At 32.2% G+C, this 23639-nt stretch overlaps 2 protein-coding genes across 3 annotated transcripts; both read right to left on the reverse strand.

Annotated features, from left to right (window-relative positions):
• Positions 1-9986: 9986 nt before the first annotated feature.
• LOC108660416 (C18orf8) lies at positions 9987-17756 on the reverse strand. Of its 2 annotated transcripts, none has more exons than XM_088806580.1 (14): positions 17502-17756; positions 16857-16958; positions 16668-16735; positions 16346-16577; positions 15994-16253; positions 14819-14972; positions 13510-13619; positions 13335-13422; positions 12899-13234; positions 12747-12821; positions 12046-12653; positions 11313-11421; positions 11007-11186; positions 9987-10587 (listed from the first exon to the last, which is right to left on the reverse strand). In XM_088806580.1, exons 4-14 carry the CDS (start codon positions 16511-16513, stop codon positions 10411-10413), a joined length of 2265 nt encoding a protein of 754 aa, XP_088662706.1. In that variant the 5' UTR covers positions 16514-16577; positions 16668-16735; positions 16857-16958; positions 17502-17756; the 3' UTR covers positions 9987-10410. The 2 variants fall into 2 exon arrangements, with proteins under 2 accessions (XP_088662706.1, XP_017977388.2); XM_018121899.2 differs by having other exon boundaries at positions 16674-16735; positions 17502-17755.
• A 935-nt stretch (positions 17757-18691) lies between these two features.
• LOC18599152 (Ribosomal protein S5 domain 2-like superfamily protein) lies at positions 18692-22059 on the reverse strand. The gene is made up of 4 exons (XM_007028995.3): positions 21488-22059; positions 20608-21048; positions 19220-19300; positions 18692-19059 (listed from the first exon to the last, which is right to left on the reverse strand). The coding sequence occupies exons 1-4, from the start codon at positions 22005-22007 to the stop codon at positions 18968-18970; spliced, it is 1134 nt and encodes a 377-aa protein (XP_007029057.3). The 5' UTR covers positions 22008-22059; the 3' UTR covers positions 18692-18967.
• Positions 22060-23639: the final 1580 nt, after the last annotated feature.

A 23639-nucleotide genomic window follows, 5' to 3' on the forward strand; every position in this document is an offset into this window, starting at 1 on the left:
TAAGAATTTTGCAAGTGGCGTGTTAAGAGTATCATGCAACTCTTTTTAATGACATAAATAAGTCCTCCAATTATAACGAAATTTTTGTTAAAGCCATCACTCTTTCATTTGATGCAATTAAGTCCTTATATTATTACCTTTTTACGATTAAGTCCAATTTAAATGAAAAATGCTGATGTCACTAACAGACAGTTATCTCATCTATGTTTGCAATCCATGTGGACAAATCCAGCTGATACGACACTTACACGCCCATGAAACTAGCTGACATGGCAATTCTCAAAAGATAAGAAATTAAAAATCATCAATAATATTTAATTATGACAAACGTAATGATACAAAATAAATTTAGCTAAATTCATTATAAAATAATAAAAAATATATAAACAAAAGCCCAATTTCGTGTTACCTCAATCTCCAAACTTCAACGCCACCTCGTTGCAACAACCAAAAATTGAATTAAAAATCAAAAGACACCCAGTATTTTGTTTTTTTTATTCTTTATCACTTTCCCTTCCAATCATTATATCTTTTGAATTTTTGAGGTTTGACTCTGTTTGGTTCTTAAGAAAATGTGGAAAAGAGATGATTTTGAATAACTAAAAAGCTTAGAGGAAGAACCCATTTTTTCCTGAATTTTACTTATAATTTTTTAATTGGCTTTCTAATTGTATTAGTACAACAATTGGTGGGTCTGTTTCGGTTTTTATTAGTCATTAGTAATTTGTGATTTGGCTTATTTTTATGCATTTTTATTTAAGAATAATTTTTTATTTATTTAGCATTTAAGTAAGTGCTGCTTTGGACATGTTGGCATTAGAAATCGTTAGCACATGATAGTACATGAGTTTTGTTGTCCAAAATTGGGTTTTAATGTTTTAAAATGGTAGTATAAGGGTTTGATTGTCTTAAATAAATAATAAGGGTTTTAGTGAAAATTTTGTCTTTAATTTGAATGCTGATTTACCCATTATGCCTTTTATACATATGGACTAAACCGTTACATATGAAAGTTACATAATCTATGAACCCTTTCTCGTCATTTTCATTTAAATTAAAATTACTATGGTAAAAAAAAAAAAGGAAATGGTGATAATTAGAGTCACTCAAAATGGGAATACAAATTTTATTACTGATCCCATATAATAGAGGCGAAGTCAGGATTTTAGGTTTGAGAGGATAAAAATAAAAAGTTTAATATTTGAAGGGATGAAATTATAAAATTTTAAAAAAATTAAGGGTAAAATTAGAAATATTTAAAATAAAATAAGAAAAAATTTATAAATTTTTGAAACTTTGCTTGGCGAGGGCTCCTACTAATTGCTTCCCTCTGCTTGTGCATATGAATAAGAGATCATATGGATCTTGGATATATAAATATAAGCATTTTACCACCTATCAGATATGTCTTTTAGGTTGAAAACGTACACTTATGACAAAAGGGTATTATAACAAATCCAAATCTTCATTAATGTGGGACTTTCATGAAGGATACAAGATTTGAGATAAACTCTTACCAATGTAATTCTCTCCTCTTATAGGTAAAGAACCCGTGCAACGAGAGCTTCGTTTCACAAATGGGTGAGTTTTGGATATATAAATATGACTTCCATCACTTATTATGTTTATTTTTTGAGTTGAAAATGTGGATCTGTAATACTGACAGGACATACATTTGATAATAAAAGAATGCATGTGAGATCTTAAACTCAAATCATACTACTTTTTATAAAATGTTAAAAGAATTGAATATTGAATTATGTTACATATACAGTCGTTGGATTTGATGATTTTTTTAGGTACATTATGCTTGAATTATGTTACATATATAGTCATTGGATTTGATATTTTTTGAGATACATTATGCTTTTCCCATGTCTTTTTCCAATTGAAAAAAAATCAATGTTATACTTATAAAGGATTATAATAAATTAAGCAAAAACTAATAACAAATCTTTCCCTAAACAAAGTAATGTAATTAATAATGAACTTATCGCACTAATCTACTTAAATTAATAATGTTTCTCTAGAGGATTCAATAGATCAATACATCTTTAAGATATCAATGTATTTTCTAATAAAATGAACATACAACAAGGTGATATTTCAACATCTTAAGAGATTAACTCATCTTTTGATAAGATGAGCATATGACAAGATGATATCCCAATCTAATTATAAAAAAATATTTTAAGAAGGAAGTGTAAAATAGAGTCAATCACACGCTTAGATTAAAAAAGTTCTTTCCTCATTTTAATTTTAGATAAAATAACTCGACAAGATATTTATTCAAGCTAAGATAAGATAGCTTGATAAAATTTTATCTTTGTATAATCTGTCTAGTCCTATATTTGCACTATAAATACATTAAAATTGAACACAAATGAGTAGGCTTTATTTTCATCTTTAATACTCCTTTTTATTTTTTTTATATGATATTAGAGCCATATTTTGCTCAAATTTCTGAGAAATGCAACGCTGAGGATTGAGTTCGTTTTCCTCTATATAATTGATCAAAACAAACAAATTTCTCTAGAGGATGGTTCTTACTTTTATTATTTTTATTGTTGTATGTTTTATCCTTTTTGTATTGCATGCATGTTTGTGCCTCATTGGCCTAGCTTAAAAGCTTCTCTACAGAAGCAGAACAGCTACCAGGAAGACACAGAAGTCCCAGAGAAGACAGAAAACTCCCAGCAAGACAGCAGCAAACATATATTTTTTGCAAGATGAAGATAGAATAAGATTTGTTTATTTAATCTTAGATAAGATAGCTTGATAAGATTTTATCTTTGTAATCATACATCCAATCTTATGAACAGGCTTTATTTTCATCTTTAATACTATATATTTTTTATTCATTTTTATATTCTCTTCCCTCGCCAAACCTTGCAACAAAGCCAGTTAATAACTCTGCTCCAAGCACTCATAGCCAACAATCACACTACCTTATTAACAAAGTGATAAGCCTTTCCTTAAGAGTTTGAATCTTACACTGGGATTAAATTATAATATAATCCAAATCATGCTGAGAATATTAACCATATGGAATAAATTGATAATCCAAGATTAATAGTAACTAAAAAAAGAAAATGTTCTCCATTATATAATCCAAAACGATATGTAAAAGAATTGAAATTGAAATCCGAGACCCTTCGTCTGCCACCAGATCGCTTCCTTTGATTGCTATTGTACCTACCATTTGTTTCTCTTTGGAAAGACAGAAATGAACTGTAACAGGTAACCGACAGCTGTTGGTAAAGGTTTGTTTTCCTTTTCACTTTTTTTGGTCTTGTTTTTGGACCAAATGGTGGAACCATGATGACCACTTTGCATCGACGAATGCAGGTGGAATTTAGTGATCACTTTAATCTTGTCGCTGAAATATTGTAATTGTGGGGTTCCTTACACGTTAGGATGAAACAAATATTTTCCCAAGTTTTTTCTCAAGCATCATCAAGTTACTCTTGTCCTTTAACATCATATAGCTTGAGACTGGAATGACAGCCATCCAATTATTTTCTATTTTTAGGCCAGTTTATTTTCATGCATAATTAAAGCTTATTTTACGTAAATGTCAATTATCATGTAAGTGAGGTGATTGATTTGCTGGCAAGAATTGAGAAAAAAAAATGCACGAAGCATTGTTGTTAAATTCAACAAATTTAGTGATCAAATAGTAGACTCGATGATTTTGGTCTTTGAATTGAGTCGATCTTTTAATTAGATTGTTTGTGCGATTGATGTGAAAAAGCTCATATTAATCCATTGAGATTATAAAATATCAATGTAACCTACGGAGATACATACTCCGAACAACCTCCCCGTTATGCTTTTGTAATTTTAATATATATATATATATATATATATATATCTATGTGCTTTTCAAGTTGTTAAATTTAAAAGCAACAATTGAAGGTGCACCTGGTGATGTTGAAGGAAATGTAACTATCAAATACATTTTTTGTATTTGATTTCTTGTTCTTTTCAGGGTATACTAAAATAAATTCTAATTGCTTTGGCAAGTGGGAATAGTCCTCAATTAATGTGGTCTATTCATTATGGTAAAGGGTGTTTTAATATTGCATATATATATATATATATATATATATATTCATTCTTTGCCCTAGAAAAAGAAAAGAAAAAAGGTTGTTGGGTTAATAACATTTATCACAATGAAAGCCTGCCACGTTTCATTGATTTTTGGTTACTTTCTCATTTATGAGAATCAAATTTCAACTTCACCATTCATCAGTAATCATCATCCAATAAGTTAAAGTAAATATAAATATATATATATATATATATTACTAATATTTTGAAGGACAAGAAAATTGAAAGGCATGCATTAAAAACAAGTGGCTCAGGCGAACTTATGCCACAGCTCACGAGCTGAGGCAGACAGATGCATTATAAATGTTTATTGTGTTGACTGTTATTCGAGTTAATGTTTTGTTTTTTTCTGTTTGATTGTTGCTGTGGAGGGCGTACCCATGTGTTGCCATGCCAACACAAAGGCTTTAGTTTTAAAAGAGTGGTTCGTTTATACACAGCTTTTTTGTCTAGTGGAATTATAATTTATTAATGATTAAAATAACTACGAATATTAACCTAAAAAAAGAAAGTCAATACCTAATATAAAGTTCTGCTCTCGAACAAATTATGAAAGTATAAAAAAGTAAAAGAGAAAAAAAAATGTAGAAGTTCACCCTCTGCCCTGCACTGCACTGCACTGCACTGCAATATGTCTAACTGATCAGAATCAGAGATTCTAACTTTTTGCTTAGATATATTACCAACTAATTCTGTCTACAATAAACAAATGCATCAAACATCTGGAAAGTTCAGTACAAATTATACATGTATACACACACAACCATTACTCAGTGTTCTTGAAATAATGATGAAGAAAACAATAATAAAAATGGTGAGCATTGAAATTTTAGTGCCATAATTTATGGTATCTAGCTAGGGTTAATTATGGGTGTCAATTACCATTACTAATACTTATAATGTTACAATATTTCATAATATATGATATCATAATTTAATTTGATGGTGCAATGAAAGCACTATTACTATATATATATATATATATATATATATATATTATTTAAGTAGAAGTAGTTTGCAAATGATTATTAGAAGTGAAGGGTAGGTGTGTATGGTTACTATAATACTATAACATATTATAGATTAACATTAATAATGGCTATTGAAAAAGTTTCCACCACATGTATATAATTTATATCAACAACCTCTCTCTCTCTCTCTCTCTCTCTTAATTTACGCTCTTCAAATATGATGTGTTGACAAACCCCAATAAGATTGTTAATGATGTTAACAATTGCTTAAGTTATCTGGAAATTAAATGATCCTCTGGTGGGACTGATCGCACTGATAAGCAATATATAATCACAATTGTTTAATTCATGCTGCAAAACCAAGATATATATATATATATATATATATATGTAATCATGTTGGTCTTTTTTCCTCAAGAAGTTATCTTTACACATAATTTCAAAATTTTGATGAGATGTGTAGCCTTTACATTAATTAACGTGAAAATGGATTGATATCTTCATTTTATTATTGATTTATATACCAATAAAATGAAAAATAGACTCCTTCTGTTTCTATACACATGAAAGCATATACATATAGACATTGACTAATCTAAAATGAAGAGAGGATAGCTTAAGGCTAAAGGAAATTGCAGTAAAACTATGGGGGTTGCTTGATAATTGCTAATGCATTTCATTGTAGCTATATGAGTGAAAATAAAAGATGGTAACAGGTAGAATTTTGGTATTTAAAAAAAATTCTATATGTGTCATTTCTTAACAAAGTTTGATTTCTCATTATCTTTGGTATGCAATAGTAAATTGGATATAGAGATAATTAACTGAAGATTACCTTTCATGAAATCTAGAAAACTCATTTTTCATACTTTAATTGGCATCCCCAAAGCCAACTTCTTTCTAATTACTCCTCATACTTATAAATAAATTTGTTGAAAAATAAGTACACACGAGTATTAGACATATATAACCAAAGTGAATTTTAAGTTATAAAAATCGACCTTACTATAAGATTAACCATTAAGCATGTCAAGATAAATGAATGAATCATTTTTATTTTGAGCATTGGAGAGAATGTTAACCGAAATTTCAAATACGGCGAGATTGTTCAATTTGACGTAAGTGGTCTCACATTCGAATCTTATTGAAGGTTGGACATAAAAACGTCAATATCTAAAGTAATTAGTAAATTAATTATGTGACGAAACAATCATTATCAGATTATATCCAATTCAATCTTATATAAATTGAAGTGCCTAGATGGATTTCATAAAGAAAAACATCATCCAATAAAATGAAATAACGTCAATCTTTATCCAAAGGCCTAACATCTATCTTAATCAAACCAACTTAAAAATATGCAAAACATGCACGCTCATCAGATGACAAGCATCCTTCTAACTCTCACTTACCGGCAGATATGCTTTAATAATTTAAGTTTTATTTTTTAAAAATATATAATAAGGTTTTTGGTAGAATATAGGATTATTAATATAAAGAAAAATTAATTATTTAATGGTGCATCTCAGTCTCAAAGCTCCTAATGGATGTCTCCATTTGCGTTAAAGAAACAAAACCTTGGATTATATTTTCTTTTCTATATAAGCATCTTTTTCTGGTACGAAATCCCCCCCTTTAGAGATGCTTTCATTATTTTAATGCTATCCAAGGCTGATGCACCATAATTTCATGGTAGGTTTCAAATCGTTTTCTCCATACTTGCTTTTTTTTTTTTTTTTGTATCATTGCTGTTTGGATCTATCGAAGAATATTATTATTTATGTTAATTTTAAATTAATTACCATCTTTTGCAATCAGTCAATTTCTTGATAAACGTATAAAAACTAAACTTTATATGATCACCGGCCAAAAGTATTTGTATTTAAATTTTTGTTGAAATTAATTTGATTTTGGGGTCCCGACACAGCTATATGTGTATACGTCAATGTAAAAATCTTGTTAATAGGATATTGTTATAAAGTTTTATTTTGATATATGAAAATTTTGAATTATGCAATGAGAAATAGTTATCTCGTCTGGTGTCTCGTGTGTCTTCTAATTATATTTCACTGTGTTTATCTTAAGATTCAAAATTGAAATCTTCAAAAAAAGATCTCAAAATTTAACCAATTGAGATATTTGACAAGCTTAATGTTATAATGATGTAACAACGACTACTGATTAAAAATAAACAATGTGCCAAATTTGGCCAGCAAATGCAAAGATGTGAAAGAACAATGCAGTAGTTTTAATTCTTAACTCTTTCCTTTGATTAGGGATTGATATCAATCATCTAAAAGTTTGATAGCAATTATTGAGAAAAGGAAATTATGAGGAATAACATTTTTTCGTAAGGGCATTTCAAAAATAACCATCAAAATAAATTTAACTGTTTTTAGTCATATTTAACCATGACTTAACAAAAATACCATTAAAATTATTTCAAATAAATTAAACCATTCATCATAATTTCTCTCCATTTGTACTTTCGATTTCTCTCTCATCATCCTATTCTTTTTAATTTTATCGATTTCTCTCTTTAGCATTCGTCTGCTATGCTCCAATTTATCTCTCTTATGTTTTCATATTTCTCTTTCTTACGCTTTCAAGATGCCAAGCAATGATTTTAATGTGCTTGGGATGATGACTATTTGGCGAATTTGATTTTTAGGTATTTTGGATAAAACTAAAATGGTAGAAATGATTTGAAATAGCTTCTAATTGAATCAATTCGGGATTTAGATACCAATAAATTTAAAAATTTGAAATTTATAAATCTAGGTTTTCAAAGAAATTTTTTTTCTATTTTTAGTCGAAATAGGTGTTTTAGATAAGAAAATTTGTATTTTAATTTATGAAAACATGTTAGAAACACTTTAATCAGTGCCAAATTGTCAAAAAAAAATGACGAGAGTTGAAAAAAATTTGAAATTTTGGTTCGTAAGTAACAACATTTTAAGTATTAAAGTGAAACAAAATGTTTTTGAATATGACGTGTAATAATAATATTTTTTCAACATGACGTGTAATAATAAATTTTTTTTTTTCAAAATGGCATGTAACAACCTAATTATGACGTGTCATATATTTTTGTACATGACGTGTAACAACTTAACCATGACATGTAACAAGCTAATCATGACGTGTCACATGTTTTTGTACATAGCGTGTAACATGTTTTTATACATTGTGTGTAACATGTTTTTGTACATGACGTATAACAACTTAATCATGACGTATCACATGTTTTTGTACATGATGTATAACAACTTAATCATGACGTATCACATGTTTTTGTACATGGCATTTAACAACTTAACCATGACATGTAATAACCTAACCATGACGTGTAACATGTTTTTATACATGACGTGTAACATATTTTTATATATAACGCGTGACATCATGGCGTGTAATTTCATTAAAGGTAATTTTATCAAAATTGATTAAAAATAATTAAATTATAAAAAAAATTATTTTTAAAAACACATTATCTATAAAGGTTATTTTTAAAAATATTTGGAAGTGAAGCCATGTTTTTGTGGAAGAATATAGCCTGCCATTGTACAGGCTTGAAGGTTTTGGATTTGTACGGTGTTTGCAGTCGTTGGTTGAACTAACATGATAATAAGCTTAATTTGCTTGGTCGGCCCTACTCTCTTATAAGCTGTCTCCCATTATTAAGATCAGTACATAAGAAGGGCATCGAGCCCATATACGTACATAATTTTTTTTTATACATTCATCAGAAATAATCAATAAACAGATATAAAAAACGACAATAAAAACAAGAGATTATTGACTGAAAAGTACTATATATATTTTTCATTTAATTGATTATAAAATACGTACATCAAAATATAATTAGATCAAATTGACATGATGTATTAGATCTAACTTTAAGATAACTTTAGTTATCTTCCTTTCATTTCACATGTTGAGAAGGAAATATGTAAAATCATTACATGAAAGTAAAAGCAATAGTGCTCTCAATGACTCAATGCTTTGTATAGCAAAAAGGGGATGTAACTAGGGAGGAAAATGATGATTTAAGGTGTATTGGTGATGATGGGTTGGGGGGTGGTCCATGCAAAATTAAAACAAGGTCGACCTTGAACATCATGTGACCCCAATGCTGTCTTACATTGATTTAGCTTGGGTTGGGTGGCTAAGCTTGGCTGAATTTTTGAGTTATGAATAGACAAGAAGTCAACCTCAATGACATTCGACCAAGTAAAGCTTAAATGGCCCACTCCTTGGCGTAGCATACATTTATTAGCAACCCTAGGATTCAATGTTTTTATCGTGGAGCATGGTCCATTTTGGTTGTCTTCATACCAAGTTGACTACAAATTTGCAGTGCAAATAATCACATCTCAACGCCCTTTACCCCCCAATTTTAGCCTCTTCCAAAGTCACTTTCATATCTTTAGATCATGGATTTCTTCTCACGGTGGGGTTTTTTTTTTTTTTTTTTTGAAAGAAACAAAACAGCAGCTGCACTTACATAGGTAACTCAGAGGGGAAATTTGTGATACTTGGATAAGAACCCACGGCAGAAGGAATCAGGTGGAAGCTTCCCCTGGGCCTGGATGGGTAAAATAAAGAGAGCACTGCAACAAGAACAAAGGGCAAAAAGTTTCTCCTTGAAAAAAGAACACTTGTGGATAAATCAGCATTTCCATTGCTAATGCTTGGCATCCAAGAAAGCAGAGAAACTGTTGTAAAAGTAGAACGCATGTGATCTCCATTCTAAGGTGAAGCACTAAATGACAAGTAATGCGAGTCTACAGGGAAAAGAAGAGAAAAGAAAAGCAATGGCAGGTCATGCACGCTAGTCCATGTGCATGTCTGCATACTTCTTTTACTTAAAGAGGAAAATCTAGATGATGCACAAATCAATACAAAGCGAAAAAAGGGAATACCATAAAAACGTGTATCAAACAACTGATCATCATTTTCCAGATCTGTAGAAACTCTAATGTAACTTTCCCTTGAGTGTCGATGTTCTTAAAAAGTCCTAGATACAAAACACTGCTAGTGAGTTTAAGACTTAGAAAAGCTGGACTTGGAAAAGTAACATGACGATCAACAAACACTTATTCATTAGAAGTGGGAAAAATGGATGCAAACTAAAAAAAGCATGCTACTTCTGCTGCTCCTCCTCCCTTGATAGGACTCTACTTCAACTGTTCTTTTTGATGTTCTTAGTCTTAGGATTGAGATAGTTGGTGTGCTTTCATTGAGAGGTGATCACAATTACATAGCAGATGGCATTGCCATAAATATGACTGGCAACTACACGTTGTCATCTTCTTATTAGATCTCAAGCAGCTACTGAAGAGTTCATCTCATTGAGAATGTGGTAGTATGTAAAGAAATCTGTAGTGCTTCGAAAGCCAGGAAGAAAATCTGAAAAGAATCTCAAAACCGCAGCCAGATGTTGCGAGTCACTAGAGGTAAATGCTGCTTCAAGAAATAATGAGGGCCGAATAGTAGTGACCTGAACAATTTAAAAATTCCTGTTAGAAAGTCTTCAAAATTAATCAAACCAAGCTAACAGCTGAACACAATCACCCAGCATTTTCGTGAAATGCCATGAAATACCTATTTCTTGCCATCAATTTCAAACAAGTAAAGATTTTGGCAATGGCCTAATGTTTAGACATGCACAGTTACACATGAAAAATCTGCAAACAAAAACCAACAAACATATAGAGCAAATTTTACCAACATTTTGGTGAAATAAGACAAGGTTGCTTGTCCATTTCATGAAAGCCTACAGATCTCAGTTAACTTTAATAACGATGTCAGAATGAACAAATATAATGAATCCAGTTCTCGATTCATAAAACTGTCATTTTACATAAATAAAAAACACTCTAATTTATTTTCCACTGTAGTTACCGAAAAAAGGATTACCTTATGCTTCCGTGCATAACGTAAAGCTTCAAGATAATATCCATCTTGCACAAGTAACAACACATAATCATGATGTAAAGAGAGCTGTCTTAGCATATCTGAACCCAGCTTCCTAATTTGAAAATTTTGACGACCCGACTCTAGCAGCTGTAGAGCAACTTCTTTTGAGGGCTCAATAATCTGCAACAGAAGAATTTTCACCCTTAAACAAAACTAAAAACTCAATCCAGCCAAAAACGTATGCATAACTTTTCTTTCTTTTGCAAGGAAAAACACTTATTGTGAAGGTAAAAGAGACTTCAAAACCTTGTTTATGATAAACAAACTCAGTTCTGCATATCGCTCGCTACGGGCCAATAGTTGAATAGTTAACACGTATAGATTTGGATGCACTTTGACCTTTTCCAAACTAGCACTGCACATTGGAAACAAATAAGATTTCATGGAACAACACAATTTCAATAACAGAGTACCATAACCATGCATTCTATCAGTTAGTATTTTCTCTTTCAATTGGTCAATAAAGCATGGTGGTAGAGCTTGGTTGTTATATTGCTAGATCATGTAGTTAATTTTCTTCCACCTGCTCCTGACACAATTGTGCCTAGGAATTTTTGTTTTTCCTTTTCTTTTGCTTCCAAAACATCATTATAATTGCTGATCTAAATTTGGAATGATAGCTATGTTTTGTTAGAGTTTACTTGATAAATCTATTATTTATGTCTAAAGACTTGGATAAAGCCACATAAATTTTACTGCTCCTCAGTAGAAGGCCGGGCCAAAAGCTTCTTCAGATAACCAGAAAATGATTTATATGAGTAACTTTTTTTTGCTACAAAGTTTATATAACTTATGTTTATATTTTCCATATAAATGGCTAAGAAAACATTATTAGAAAATAAGTTTATACACAATAGGGAGCTTTGTGTTTCTATCTAGAATATGGTTACAGCGGTTGTTTATAAGATTCAAGCCCATTTTAAGAATCCTTTAAAATAGTTAAACAGCAGTCCTAAACAACTTCCAATAGTCAGCATACCTTCGACAAAACTCAAGAATGATGGCAACCAGATAAGAAGGCTCTCCAACCATCTCTTCCTCGATAGGAGCGAAGACAAATTTGTACATCGCATCAGGTGAAATTGCAGGTGAACTGAGCTGAGACTCCTGCTGCTCAGAAACACTAGCATTTAATGGATTACTACTAGGACCTGGAAATTGAGATGAGAAGGATGATGACTGAGCTTCAGTGGTACAACTTTCAGCACCCATAACCACTTTGCCAGCAACAAATTTTGTACCATTTGAGCTGGTTTTCAATGGTTCAACGCTGGAACTATCCTCAGTCTCTGAAGAAGAATAAGTTGAAGGCCTACCAACACTGTTGACTCTGGAAGCAGATTCATGTTGGATGGATTTTCCAAGGCCATCTGTTCTGTTGGTGAATACATCAATGCCTTGTCCTGGGCCACTCACATTTGGCACGCTTGAGGGAGCCCTCTCAGTCTTTAATCCCTTTAAATAACTGCCAGTTTTAAGAGAGTGGGAATATGAGGTGACTAATACATCCATTGCCTTGGCAACCATGGTGACAGGTCTGCGTTCTAGAATCACTGTTTGTGTAATTCCCAAACATAGTTGTTTAGCCTGAAATAGCAGAAGCAATGCACACTTAATAACAGGTAATGATTATATTGCCATTCATTGTGGAAAGAGAAAGAGAGATAGCTGAGAATTGACCTTATTAGCTTCCAGCTTTCGTCTTTGCAAGAATTCCAATACTGATGGAACTTCTGAGCTACTAGCAGAAATTGCCTACAAGGAGAAAAAGGGGAGAGTCATTACAAGAATTAACCATTACAAAATAACAAAGAATGACCAACAAGACTTGCCTCCAAGTCTAAGTGGATCTTCCATAAAAGCTTATTGGTAACATCACAAATAAGGTCAGGAACCAAAAAGGTCCAGTCATCTCCATAAATAATTGCTTCATGATCATTTGTATGAGAGGCCTCTGAGCTTTCACTTTCTTTGCTGCTAGGTCGAGATGTAGAAATATTGGACCTTGGAAAACCCCTCAACAGTACAGGAAGTGGAGCAGATATGGGAGCTCGAGAATCTGCAAATATGTCATAGAGTATAACAACCTTTGCATCTACTTGGTGAACAAGTAGTACATTATCAACCACACTCACAGCAACCTTGCTCGAATAGATTGGTAAAGAACCCTGCAAATGGAAATGAATATGGTTGGGATTTCAACTCAAAACCAGTTTGAATGTAGCCTGCACTTGAAATGAGCTTGAGGGAGTTTTGAGCAACACTTACCTGTTGGACAACAGCATCACGGTAAAACCGATACAAGTGCAGTACCATTGCAACTCTATCAACTTGCAAACAGTATATTCTCCCATAGCTGTCAAGTAGAAAAAGAAGATCTTAATATTTATATATTCTAGCAAACAATTTGGTATATTAGCAGAAAAAGATAAAAGAAACATACACAGTGACAATATAGACATCTTCAGAAGCAAGGACAGGCTTGCTGTTAGCTTCAGATTTAGCCATTACCATCTCAAACTTTGGTAATCGAATAATCCCAGCAGACGAAAGCTGAACATAAGCAACTTGTCAAATTAATGAAATCGAGGACAAAAAGGACCACCACCTATCTGTACTGTCTATTAAAGGCTAAGGAACCACAATAACAGGATCACTTTTCCCAAGGGACCATCACTCTAACACTACATTTTCATGTCAACTTCAGTAGATGATCAATCTCTATTTTTTCAAGTGCCATAAAGTTAACCAAATGTTGCAACAAGTGCAAGCTTTTAATACCATTTTCTTGCATGTAGCCTCCGAAACCAATTTCTAAGTTTATTTTCTTGCATAGAGCAAGCATAGCCCAGCCAAAGTAGAGCCTCGTCTAAATGTCTGTTTGGCCCAGCTTTTTCTCAATGTAGCTACCTCTTAAAAGAAAAAGTCGAGCCAAACAAGATTTTGAGAAGCTCTTTAAAAAAATAACTATTTTTAAAGAACAAAATCTATAAAAAAAAAAAAAGAGCTTCAGGAAAAGCTTTAGAGAGGAGCTTTCCCTTCTCTTCTTTTAAAAACATGCCAGCTTTTCAGGAAAATTTTTATTTTTGTTCCAAAAATGTCCTCATTTATTAAAAATAATCCCAATGTTACCCTCTCAAAAAATACCCCTCTCAATCGATCTCCCTCTCCTCTCCCTCTCTCTGCAAATCACCCCTCTCCAACGCAAATCATGATCTCTCTCTCCTCTACCTCTCTCTGCAAAGACTATTAAGAAAAAAAAAAAAAAGCAGAAGGCCCATACTACTAGAAAGGTATTTATTAAATACCCTTTATGGTAATTTTAACCAAAATTAGAGCTTATAAATGTTGTTTTGCCAAACAGCTTATCAATAAAATAAAGCTTATAAAAGTAACTTCACCAAACAATTTTAGCTTTTTTAAAAGTTATTATTTTTCATAAAAGCTTCACAATAGCTTTTAAGCTTAAAAAAAAGACCAGGCCAATCAAACTACTAGAAAGTTATTTATTAAATATGCTTTATGGTAATTTTAACCAAAATTAGAACTTATATAAGTTGCTTTACCAAATTGCTTATCTAAAAAAAAACCTTACAAAAGTAAATTTACCAAATAGCTTTAAGTTAATTTTAAAAGTTATAATTTTTCATAAGAGCTTCATAATAACTTTTAAGCTACCAAAAAAGCTAAACCAAACAGGCTCTAAGAGGATTTCTAGAAAATTGAGCAAATATTGAAGCTCTTAGCCATACCTGCAAGCCATTGAATGTCTTGCACTGCATTCCTGAAGCAAGAAGAACCAATCTGCTCTCGTGCGTGTAGACATACCAACTCACATTTAATTTCCTTGCCTCCACCAAGGCAAGTGACTTTGAGGCATAATCATAAGCAAACAAGTCCAACCCACTGTGATTAAATTCCATTTCAGTGAATTGAACACAATAAATCTTTGGTGCCAATAAAAGTAGAAACATGGAGAGGAAAAATAGAAAGAAGTATACCCTACATAACTCAAAAAGGTCAAGGATGGATGACTATTACTCAATAACATGGACAATGATGGCAAAACTTGTGAGGTTGACTTGATGATGTTGGATGTACAATGCATTTAAGTTTCCAAACTAAATTTAACAGTAAAATTGTTGATTCTGGCCTTGGGAACTTCTTATTCCGGATCCATGCTATAGCGGTATCTCCCCAAGTATAAGTTACATAAATTGTTCTCTTCCCCAGAGGAAACTGATAAAAAATGTGTAATAATGAATAATTTGCCAAAATGATAATGGTTTTCCTCTCTCTTTTTCATATCATTATATTTGTCTTGGTCATGCAGCAAAGACAGCGCAGTTCCGTGCATCAATAACAAAAGAAAGCATACAATGCCAATGGCTGATACAAAAGTTCTAAATGTTCTTTACCTAGCTGCATGGCCTGAAAGAGTCCATCCATTGCTACAAGAGGATTTCAGGTATGATAAAATGATGTGCATTAGGTGATAATAACATCTATTTGATGCATGCTAACTAGTAGGTAACTCCAAAGTTGCTAATTCTGCTTGTTCCAGTGGTAACGGTTGGGTGGGATTTGAATAGAGATCCTAAGTTTAAGCTGCAGTGCTCCCTCTTGTAAAAAAAAAAAAAAAAGAAAAAGGAAAAAGAAAAAGTAATCTCCAAGTCAGTAGGCTAATTAAATTTCTTGTAAATGTTACAAACCATGTTTATTTTATATATTAGGCATCCAAGTGAACGTGAAGTAAGCATTCAGAGGCAGCATAACATTGCTATTATATGAAATTGAATTCCTTGTCAGAAATATCATATCTCAGTTGAAGCTGAATTTTTACACACCATATCAAGATTTAAGATGTTCACAAAAACAAAATCATTATCCAATACAATTGTAAAATGGACAGGAAGCCTCCCCCTACCTGGTCTTTACAACTACAATATCACATGACGGACAATCTGTCCAGAAAAACCCCAGTATATTCTCCGACTCAGACTTGCACCTGTGAGTGAAAGTTTCCCCTGTTTCTCTATGCCAAAATTGTATCAATATGTTGGATCGTTGGACTGCTATAAACTTTTCATCTAGAGAAAACCGGATGGAGCAGATAGGCCCTTCATCTATTGAATCAGTGGTAGAGGCAGCAAGAGGAGAAAAGGGAGTAGTTTTCCACGAAAAGACCTGTGTAGAAAGGCAAATAAGAAAAATAAAATATGGAACTGCCGAGGTCAAACAAAATTCAAGCACACTTATTAACTTCAGAACTACAAAACCTGATCAGATGTAGAAGAGATAAGCAACTTATTTCCATCATCATAATAGAAACCTCTTGATCCAGGAATGTTGCAACGTAGAGGGGGATATTGTATGAAAACATGCGACAAAGCTCCAGATCCTAAACCACCAACACTGGCTTGAGAGCTTGATGCTTTCCCGGCCATCTTCCTAAGGTTATGTTGAGTTTTTGAACCTCAAAACCCAAATTGCTGGAGAATAATAAAACTACTGAAGCACAAAAGGATAGTATGAGTACAATAGAAAGAATGTACCGAGCTTAAAGACTAGCATTAAAAAAAAAAAGGAAAAGTTCATCGCATTCACCGTCTTATACAAAGTTTGAACAACTTCCTCCAAGGATCCAAACATTAAACCTTTCCCCGGAGCTATAAACAAAAAAGGAGAAAACATTAATCTTAAGTGCAGCTTTTTCAAAAGGGATTATGCACTACAAATATATTTCTTTCTTTTAATGCATAAAAGTATATTTCTAAGCAACATGGATACCGTATTCTGCATGCAAGTCTTTAGGGCAAGAAATGCTTTCAAACACATATCGCGTTCAACCTCCGGAACTTTAGCTGCCACACAGGCCCCATATTCTTTTGCCTGCAAAGACGTCTCTTCAATTAAAAAATGAAAAAGACTAGTAGCCAAGTGCAAGCAGAACAAACACTCACTAAACAGCAGGTTCAACAAAAGGACTTTCCGCAATCACATTTTTGTTTATTTTCAACCTCACTTACTAAATATTTAAAATATAATCCTGATGAAACAGGCAGAAGTACAAGGCCAAGGTGAGTACTTATCGACGAACCTGAGCCGTACAATTCACTAAAATGCGCCTAAGTGGGGAGATTGTGTTCTTTTCTTTCATTTCCACAGCTCTGAAAAGAAAATTAATAAAGAAAGAGGAAATACAAAAATGAATAGAAAATGACGATTCTTAAATTTGATAGCAATTCTTAAAGGGAAAAATCTCACAATTCTCAAATTTCAAAGATTAATAGAGTGCGAATTGAACATGAATTGATTAACTTAGGGTTATCAATTGAATTGATAAAAAAAAAAAACCCAATTAAATCCTAGAGACAGACTCGCTTCAATCCACAAAGTATTAGCAGAATCGAAGAGATAGAGAAGAGAAAATACCTGGGCAATTCAACATTTCTTCTGTAGGTTTCCGGGAACAAAATTCTACTGCTCTTGTCCTTGTTTTGGTTTGCCTTCCGCTATCGAATCTACAGACTTGGCTTTGAATCGTGGAACGAAAAGCTAGTTACCTCTTCCACTACACCTAACGGTCCTAGTCTGAGAAATACGACTCCTCTGCCTCGTTAGTTAGTAACTAGTACAGCCAATCCGAATACCATTTTCTCAATTCTATTTTTGTTTTAGTATGTCCAGTGAATTAAAATTTTTATATTGATTTCTTAATCCCCATGGTAAAATATTTAATATTTTTAAGCTTACATTGCATGATCAAATGGTCTGACTCTTACAATTAGGAATGCTTATAAGTAGGGCCGGTATCCCCGTATAATATAAATTAATTAAAATTCTATTTGATTAATATTTTTTATTTTTTATAAAAATAAATTAAAAAAATTATAAAACTCTTTAACTATTTAAAAATATTTTAATAAATTCTCATTTTTTTATCAAATAAATTTTTATTATTAACATTAATTATTGGTCATTAATCTAAACGTTACTTATTGATTTATATTAACATAAAATTCAAAAATATTATATAATTATATAATCATAATTTATCAACATATCACATCATTATTTATTATGACATACATATTAATATACATACACATCAATATCACATCACGTAAAAAAATAATTGACATTTTATCTAATCACAATTAATTAAAATAAAAATAAAATTTTGACTTACAATAAAAAATTAAAAATTTAATAAAAAATAAAAAAATTATTTAAAATTTCTTAAATAACTAAAATTTTTTTAAAATACTATACCTAACAAAAAATATATATTAAAAATACAAATCAAAATAACTTATATGATTAAGTTATATTACGAGATTCAAGTTTTTATACGAGCACCTCAGATAATCGACATCAATTTTTATATTATTGTCTGCTCCTTGGTTTTTTTACCTACCTTTCAAGAACAAATATTTGAATTTACTTTCAATTTCTTAAGGGAAAAAAAAAAAAAAAAGAAGAATCTCCAATTGTAGACAAAGGTAAAATTTTCCTGAAAAACCCAGCGAATGATATTTGACTATGGGAAATATTAGCATATTTTATCGTGTACAGCATCAAACATATAAAAGTGGACAGCATCAAATTCAAACACCATGAGATGTCAACAGATTTTTCCTTCTTTCCGCAAAAACTATAGAAAGGGCCAATATCTCAAACATATTTCATGGTCAAGCAAAATCATCCTAACCCTGTTGCTACTGAAGTTGGGAGAACTAGATTACAAGCTACGTTACAATGCAAACACCGAACCTTATGAATGAAAGAAATTATTGCAGCATGGCAAAATTAAAATTCCCTTCTAATCAAAAATACAATAAGCCTAAAAAGGTCCCCAAGAAATTACTAGCACAGAAAAGCAGGCAAGCAACAGTTGATCAACGCTTGACCCATTGGAAGCTCTTCCTTGCTTTTGCCTTCCCTGGTTTTTTCCTTTCCACCACACGTGGATCCCTTGTCAAGAAACCGGCTGGTTGGACACATGAGCTTTTTAGTAAATATTTTCATAAGATAAAAAATAATGTAATGATGAAGATTATGATTAAAAGTCCTTGCCAGACCCCAAAAATGGATTAATGGAGTGTAAATGACCAAGATACAATAATGCACAATCCTAAAAGAGGTAATACCAGCTCTGAGTGGAGGACGTAGCTCTGGCTCAAAATTTTGCAATGCCCTACTGATTCCCAACTGAATTGCTCCCACTTGGCCTGTCACAAGCAGATAGTCAGCTTCACTTAGAAGGAAGAAAACTAAAGTCAATAGTGCAACAAAGCACTTATAAAACATTAAATTTCAACTTAGGCAAACGGCATTAGACTGTTAAATATGAAAGTAAGCTAACTAAGGTAATTAAGGTATCTATTAGATAAGTTTTCCTTAACACCGTGCACTGAAAGACCACTATACTTGAAATCAAAGTTTGCCACTCTCTAGATGATATCTTGAGTGCAGTATGCCTGTGGTAGCATCCACTTTTTAAGATTCAACAGCCAATGAACTCCATAACCTTGCAAAATGAACTATGAAGACCAGACTAACTGTTTAAACCTCATCAGCTCAATAGCATAACTAAGTTATATTATAGCATATGAAAACAAATAGAAGGGTATTATACAAATTTTAATCTGGAAGGGAAAGTATTTTTAAGAAGTTGTCTAACATGTAAGAAGGTGGGGCCAGCCTCCTGGCAAATTTTTAAATGAGAAAAATTGAAGCTCGTATTAGCCAAACCTCACTAAGCTCTATTTACAGACAACAATCAACTTACCAGAAAGGCCTTCAGCTAGTTAACACTTATCATGTTAAGTGTCATTGCGGTGGCATTTTGCCACCATTTGACATGAGATCATGCAGTGCCAACAAGTTATGGCCATTGGTTGCAGGTTGGATTTGAGGTGACTGCAACTAGACATGTAGTATGCCAAGTCAACACTTTAACTAATCTTTCATTAGATTAAACATACTTAGACTGTATACTTAATAATTTGACTTATTGCAAATAGAAACTAAAATGTCTACCCTCATTCAAAGAACTAGTATTAAACACATGTCAAACATCGTTCACTCTTGCAGAAAATAAGTAGTGCAATTGTTATCTGTACAACTTGAGAGGATAAAGCATGCCTAAAAATATTTCCAAAATCGCATTTCTCCATGGCTGGTCCCCACAAGTTAAAAAGCATGAAAATATATTCATTCAATTACTTGTATTAATTCTGTGGCTAACATGCTCAATGCCAGATCAACAGGGTGAAATAGTAAAGACTGCTCCCTTTCTATAGGCATAACATTTTTCTTATTCTTGATAAAGCAGCCTGGTCAAGTACAATATAATGAACAAAAACAACTTTTTTAAATTTTCCAGCTTGATATTCATGTAAAAGTGGTGATGCATAAACTTGAAATCGGAGAAACTCAAGTGTTAAACAAATAAATTTGGGACATTGCTATTAAAGAAACTGTTTTTATTGTTTAGAGGAAGGAAGGAAGTGTAAGTTCAAGGACTTAAGCTTACCTGTAACACCACCTCCTTTAACAGTGCAGTTAATGTCCCAAAGGCCTAAGGTCTTTGTTTCAGAGAATGGCCGAAGAAGAGCAGCACGATGATCAAGCATTGGGAAATAGACATCAAATTGTTTGTCATTGATGATAAATTTCCCATCACCAGGTTGAACCCAGACACGAGCTACACTACATTTTCTTCTCCCAGTACCATAAGCCCTTCCCTTATCGTCTACTTGTCTTACTCTTGCTTTGGCAATTTCCTCCATCTTCAGGAGTTCTATTTCAGCTCTCATGGATTTCCTTGTATTCTTTTCATATCGCATATCTTCTATAACACTTAAAGGTGGCAATCCATCAACCCCTTCTAAATCCTTCAGAGCAATCAAACTGTCAAGCATCGCATCTGTGATACCGGATGCTGCAATAAAGTCACCAAATGCACAATTCGGACCTGCAAAAGGGTATAATCTTCCTCTTAACCCCAAAGATAAATCAAGGTAAAAATGTAGCCAGCACTTTGATTTACAAACAAGGACACCAAAGCCATAATTTATAAAAATTTTCCTTTTTTATTTCAGTTCTCATCCTACTCTTCCTTCTATTATACAAAGGCCCCATTAGGCATTGCAATTTGATTCATGTATGATCACACTCGCTGAGTTTTGCTGCAAATGCTATTCTAAATAATATAAAATTTGCCAATTACGATGAGTTTGATCTCAATGGAAAAAGTAAGTTCCTAGCTATCCTAATCGCAACATTTTCACACTATGTTTTAACCGCAATGCCAAACTACGCCTAAATTTATTATTTCATCCTTTCAATCCTATAAAAAACATAACAATAAATTGCTACTGAATCTATTTTTGATTAACAAAATGGAAGCTTGCCTTTGAGTACGGCAGTGAGCTGCTTCTCTTCTTCTTCAAAATTCTTCTGCTCCTCAACACTATCATCACTCTGGGCAACACTAGTTTCACCTCCGGTTTCAACAAAATCCCGTACACCTTTTAAATCAAACACGCCATCACCTTTCTCTTCCTCTCCAAAGCTCCACGCTTTATCTTCCTCTCCAACCAACCAATCCCCTTCCCCACTCTTCTTTCCAGCACCACCGTCTTCCTCACCGGCGGCCGTAGGAGACTCGGTGACGCTGGAGAATCCGGCGAGGTTTCCGGACTCATCGGAGAAGAGACTGTCGAATTTCCCGTCATTATCTGGGGAAAATTTCCATGGATCGGAAAACGATTGATCTTTTTTATTATCGTTGTTATTGTTTTGATTGGTTGAGAGGAAACGGAGGAGGGAAATGGGAGGGTGTTGAGGGGAGTAGGGATACGGTTGGCATTTTGAGGAAAGGAGGGGTAGGAGACGGAAATGGGAAGGTTTGGGGAGGAGACGAGAAAGCATTGTGGAAGGGAAAGGGGTTTGGGGGGGTTGGGAAGTAGAAGGACAGGATTTTCATGCTCTGGGCAGGGTTTTAGAAATTTGGTAGATTTTGAACCGAACCGCTTCAATTCAAATGTCCGTGGCCCAACAGAGCCCAAAGATGTCTAACTTTTTGTCGGTATTATTATTTTTCTTTTGATTAAAATATTCATCAAGTCTTTGTATTTATATATTTTATTCGATTTAAACTTTACATTCAAAATCTAAATAATTTAATTTTTTAATTTTAAAAATTATTTTAATTTAATTCTTTTCTTTAATAGTATCCAATTTTACTATTAAAGGGATAACATTAGTACTAACGTGATACATTTTAGTGACATGGCGTTTACATGATAATGTGGCACCACCACGTGGCACCGACTTGATGGCATGACAATGCTACATGGCATTGACAAGTTGAGGTTCGGTGTCACATGGCAATGTTGATGTGGCAAATTAAAAGAAAAATTTTTCAAAAAAAATCTGTGCCAAGTCATAAGAAGTAAATTGAACAAAAATTTTTAATATATAGACTAAATTAAACAAAATTTAGATGTTGAGAGACTAAATTAAAAAAATATTTTAAAAAATATAAATATTTAAGTAAATAATACATATATTTATTGGTTAAAATACTTGCTAAGTCTTTGTACTTATGCATTTTGTTCAAATTAATCCATATACTTAAAATCAAAGCAATTTAGTTCTTTAATTTTGAAAATTGCTCCAATTAGTCCCTCTTTCTAACAGCATCCAAATTTACTATTAAAGGGGATGATGTGAACGCTGACACGGCATTGATGTGGCACTTTTGATAACGTGACATCGACATAACGAAGTAACACGATCACATAGCACCAATGTGATGGCGTGACAGCGCCACATGGCATTGATATGTTGACGTACCATTAACAAACTAACATGTCAGTGCTACATGAAAAATTAAGAAAAAAAAATTTCAAAATAAAATTCTGTGCCACATCATGAGGATTAAATTGAACAAAAATCTATAATACATAGATAAATTTGAACAAAATTGAGGTTTTGAGGGACTAAATTGAAAAAATATTTAAAAAATACAAATATTTAAGTAGATAATACACATATTTATTAATAAGTCAAATGTTTATATGAAAAATATTTATGTTGTTAAAAAATATAAATCAATATTTTCTTACTTTATTCTTTGCAAAAATTAAGTTTGAATGCCACGTCATCATGTCAGAATAAATATGTTAATTCAAACTAAATTTTTGTAAAGAGATAAATTAATGTATTTATTCTAGAATCAAATAATCAAGTAAGAAAATATTTATTTATATTTTTTAACGTCATAAATCTTTTACATATAAACATTTGACTTATTTATAAATATGTGTATCATTTACTTAAATATTTATATTTTTTAAATATTTTTTTAATTTAGTCTCTCAACATTTCAGTTTTGTTCAATTTAATCCATGTCATATATATTTTTATTCAATTTAGTCCTTATAATGTGGCACATAATTTTTTTTTAAAATTTTTTTCTTAATTTGCCATGCCAACATTGCCATGTGGCATCGACACATCAGCTTGTCAGTATAATGACCTCATCATATCAATATCACG

The sequence above is a fragment of the Theobroma cacao genome, chromosome 5 (genome assembly GCF_053813885.1).
Source record: "Theobroma cacao isolate CCN51 chromosome 5, ASM5381388v1, whole genome shotgun sequence".
In the NCBI taxonomy this organism is placed as follows: Eukaryota; Viridiplantae; Streptophyta; class Magnoliopsida; order Malvales; family Malvaceae; genus Theobroma; species Theobroma cacao.

Bases quoted from the DNA above. Each gene is read 5' to 3' on its own strand.
- LOC108660416 (XM_088806580.1), bottom strand. From the start codon at position 16,513: ATGGCCGGGAAAGCATCAAGCTCTCAAGCCAGTGTTGGTGGTTTAGGA. The intron at 11,422-12,045 runs GTATGCTGACTA...TCCAATGTGCAG, and splicing joins ATTCTTGAGTTTTGTCGAAG to TGCTAGTTTGGAAAAGGTCA. The intron at 10,588-11,006 runs GTAATCCTTTTT...TAAATTGTTCAG, and splicing joins GTTATGCACGGAAGCATAAG to GTCACTACTATTCGGCCCTC.
- LOC18599152 (XM_007028995.3), bottom strand. From the start codon at position 22,007: ATGCTTTCTCGTCTCCTCCCCAAACCTTCCCATTTCCGTCTCCTACCC. The intron at 21,049-21,487 runs GCAAGCTTCCAT...ACCCTTTTGCAG, and splicing joins GCTCACTGCCGTACTCAAAG to GTCCGAATTGTGCATTTGGT. The intron at 19,301-20,607 runs GTAAGCTTAAGT...TGCTTGTGACAG, and splicing joins TAAAGGAGGTGGTGTTACAG to GCCAAGTGGGAGCAATTCAG.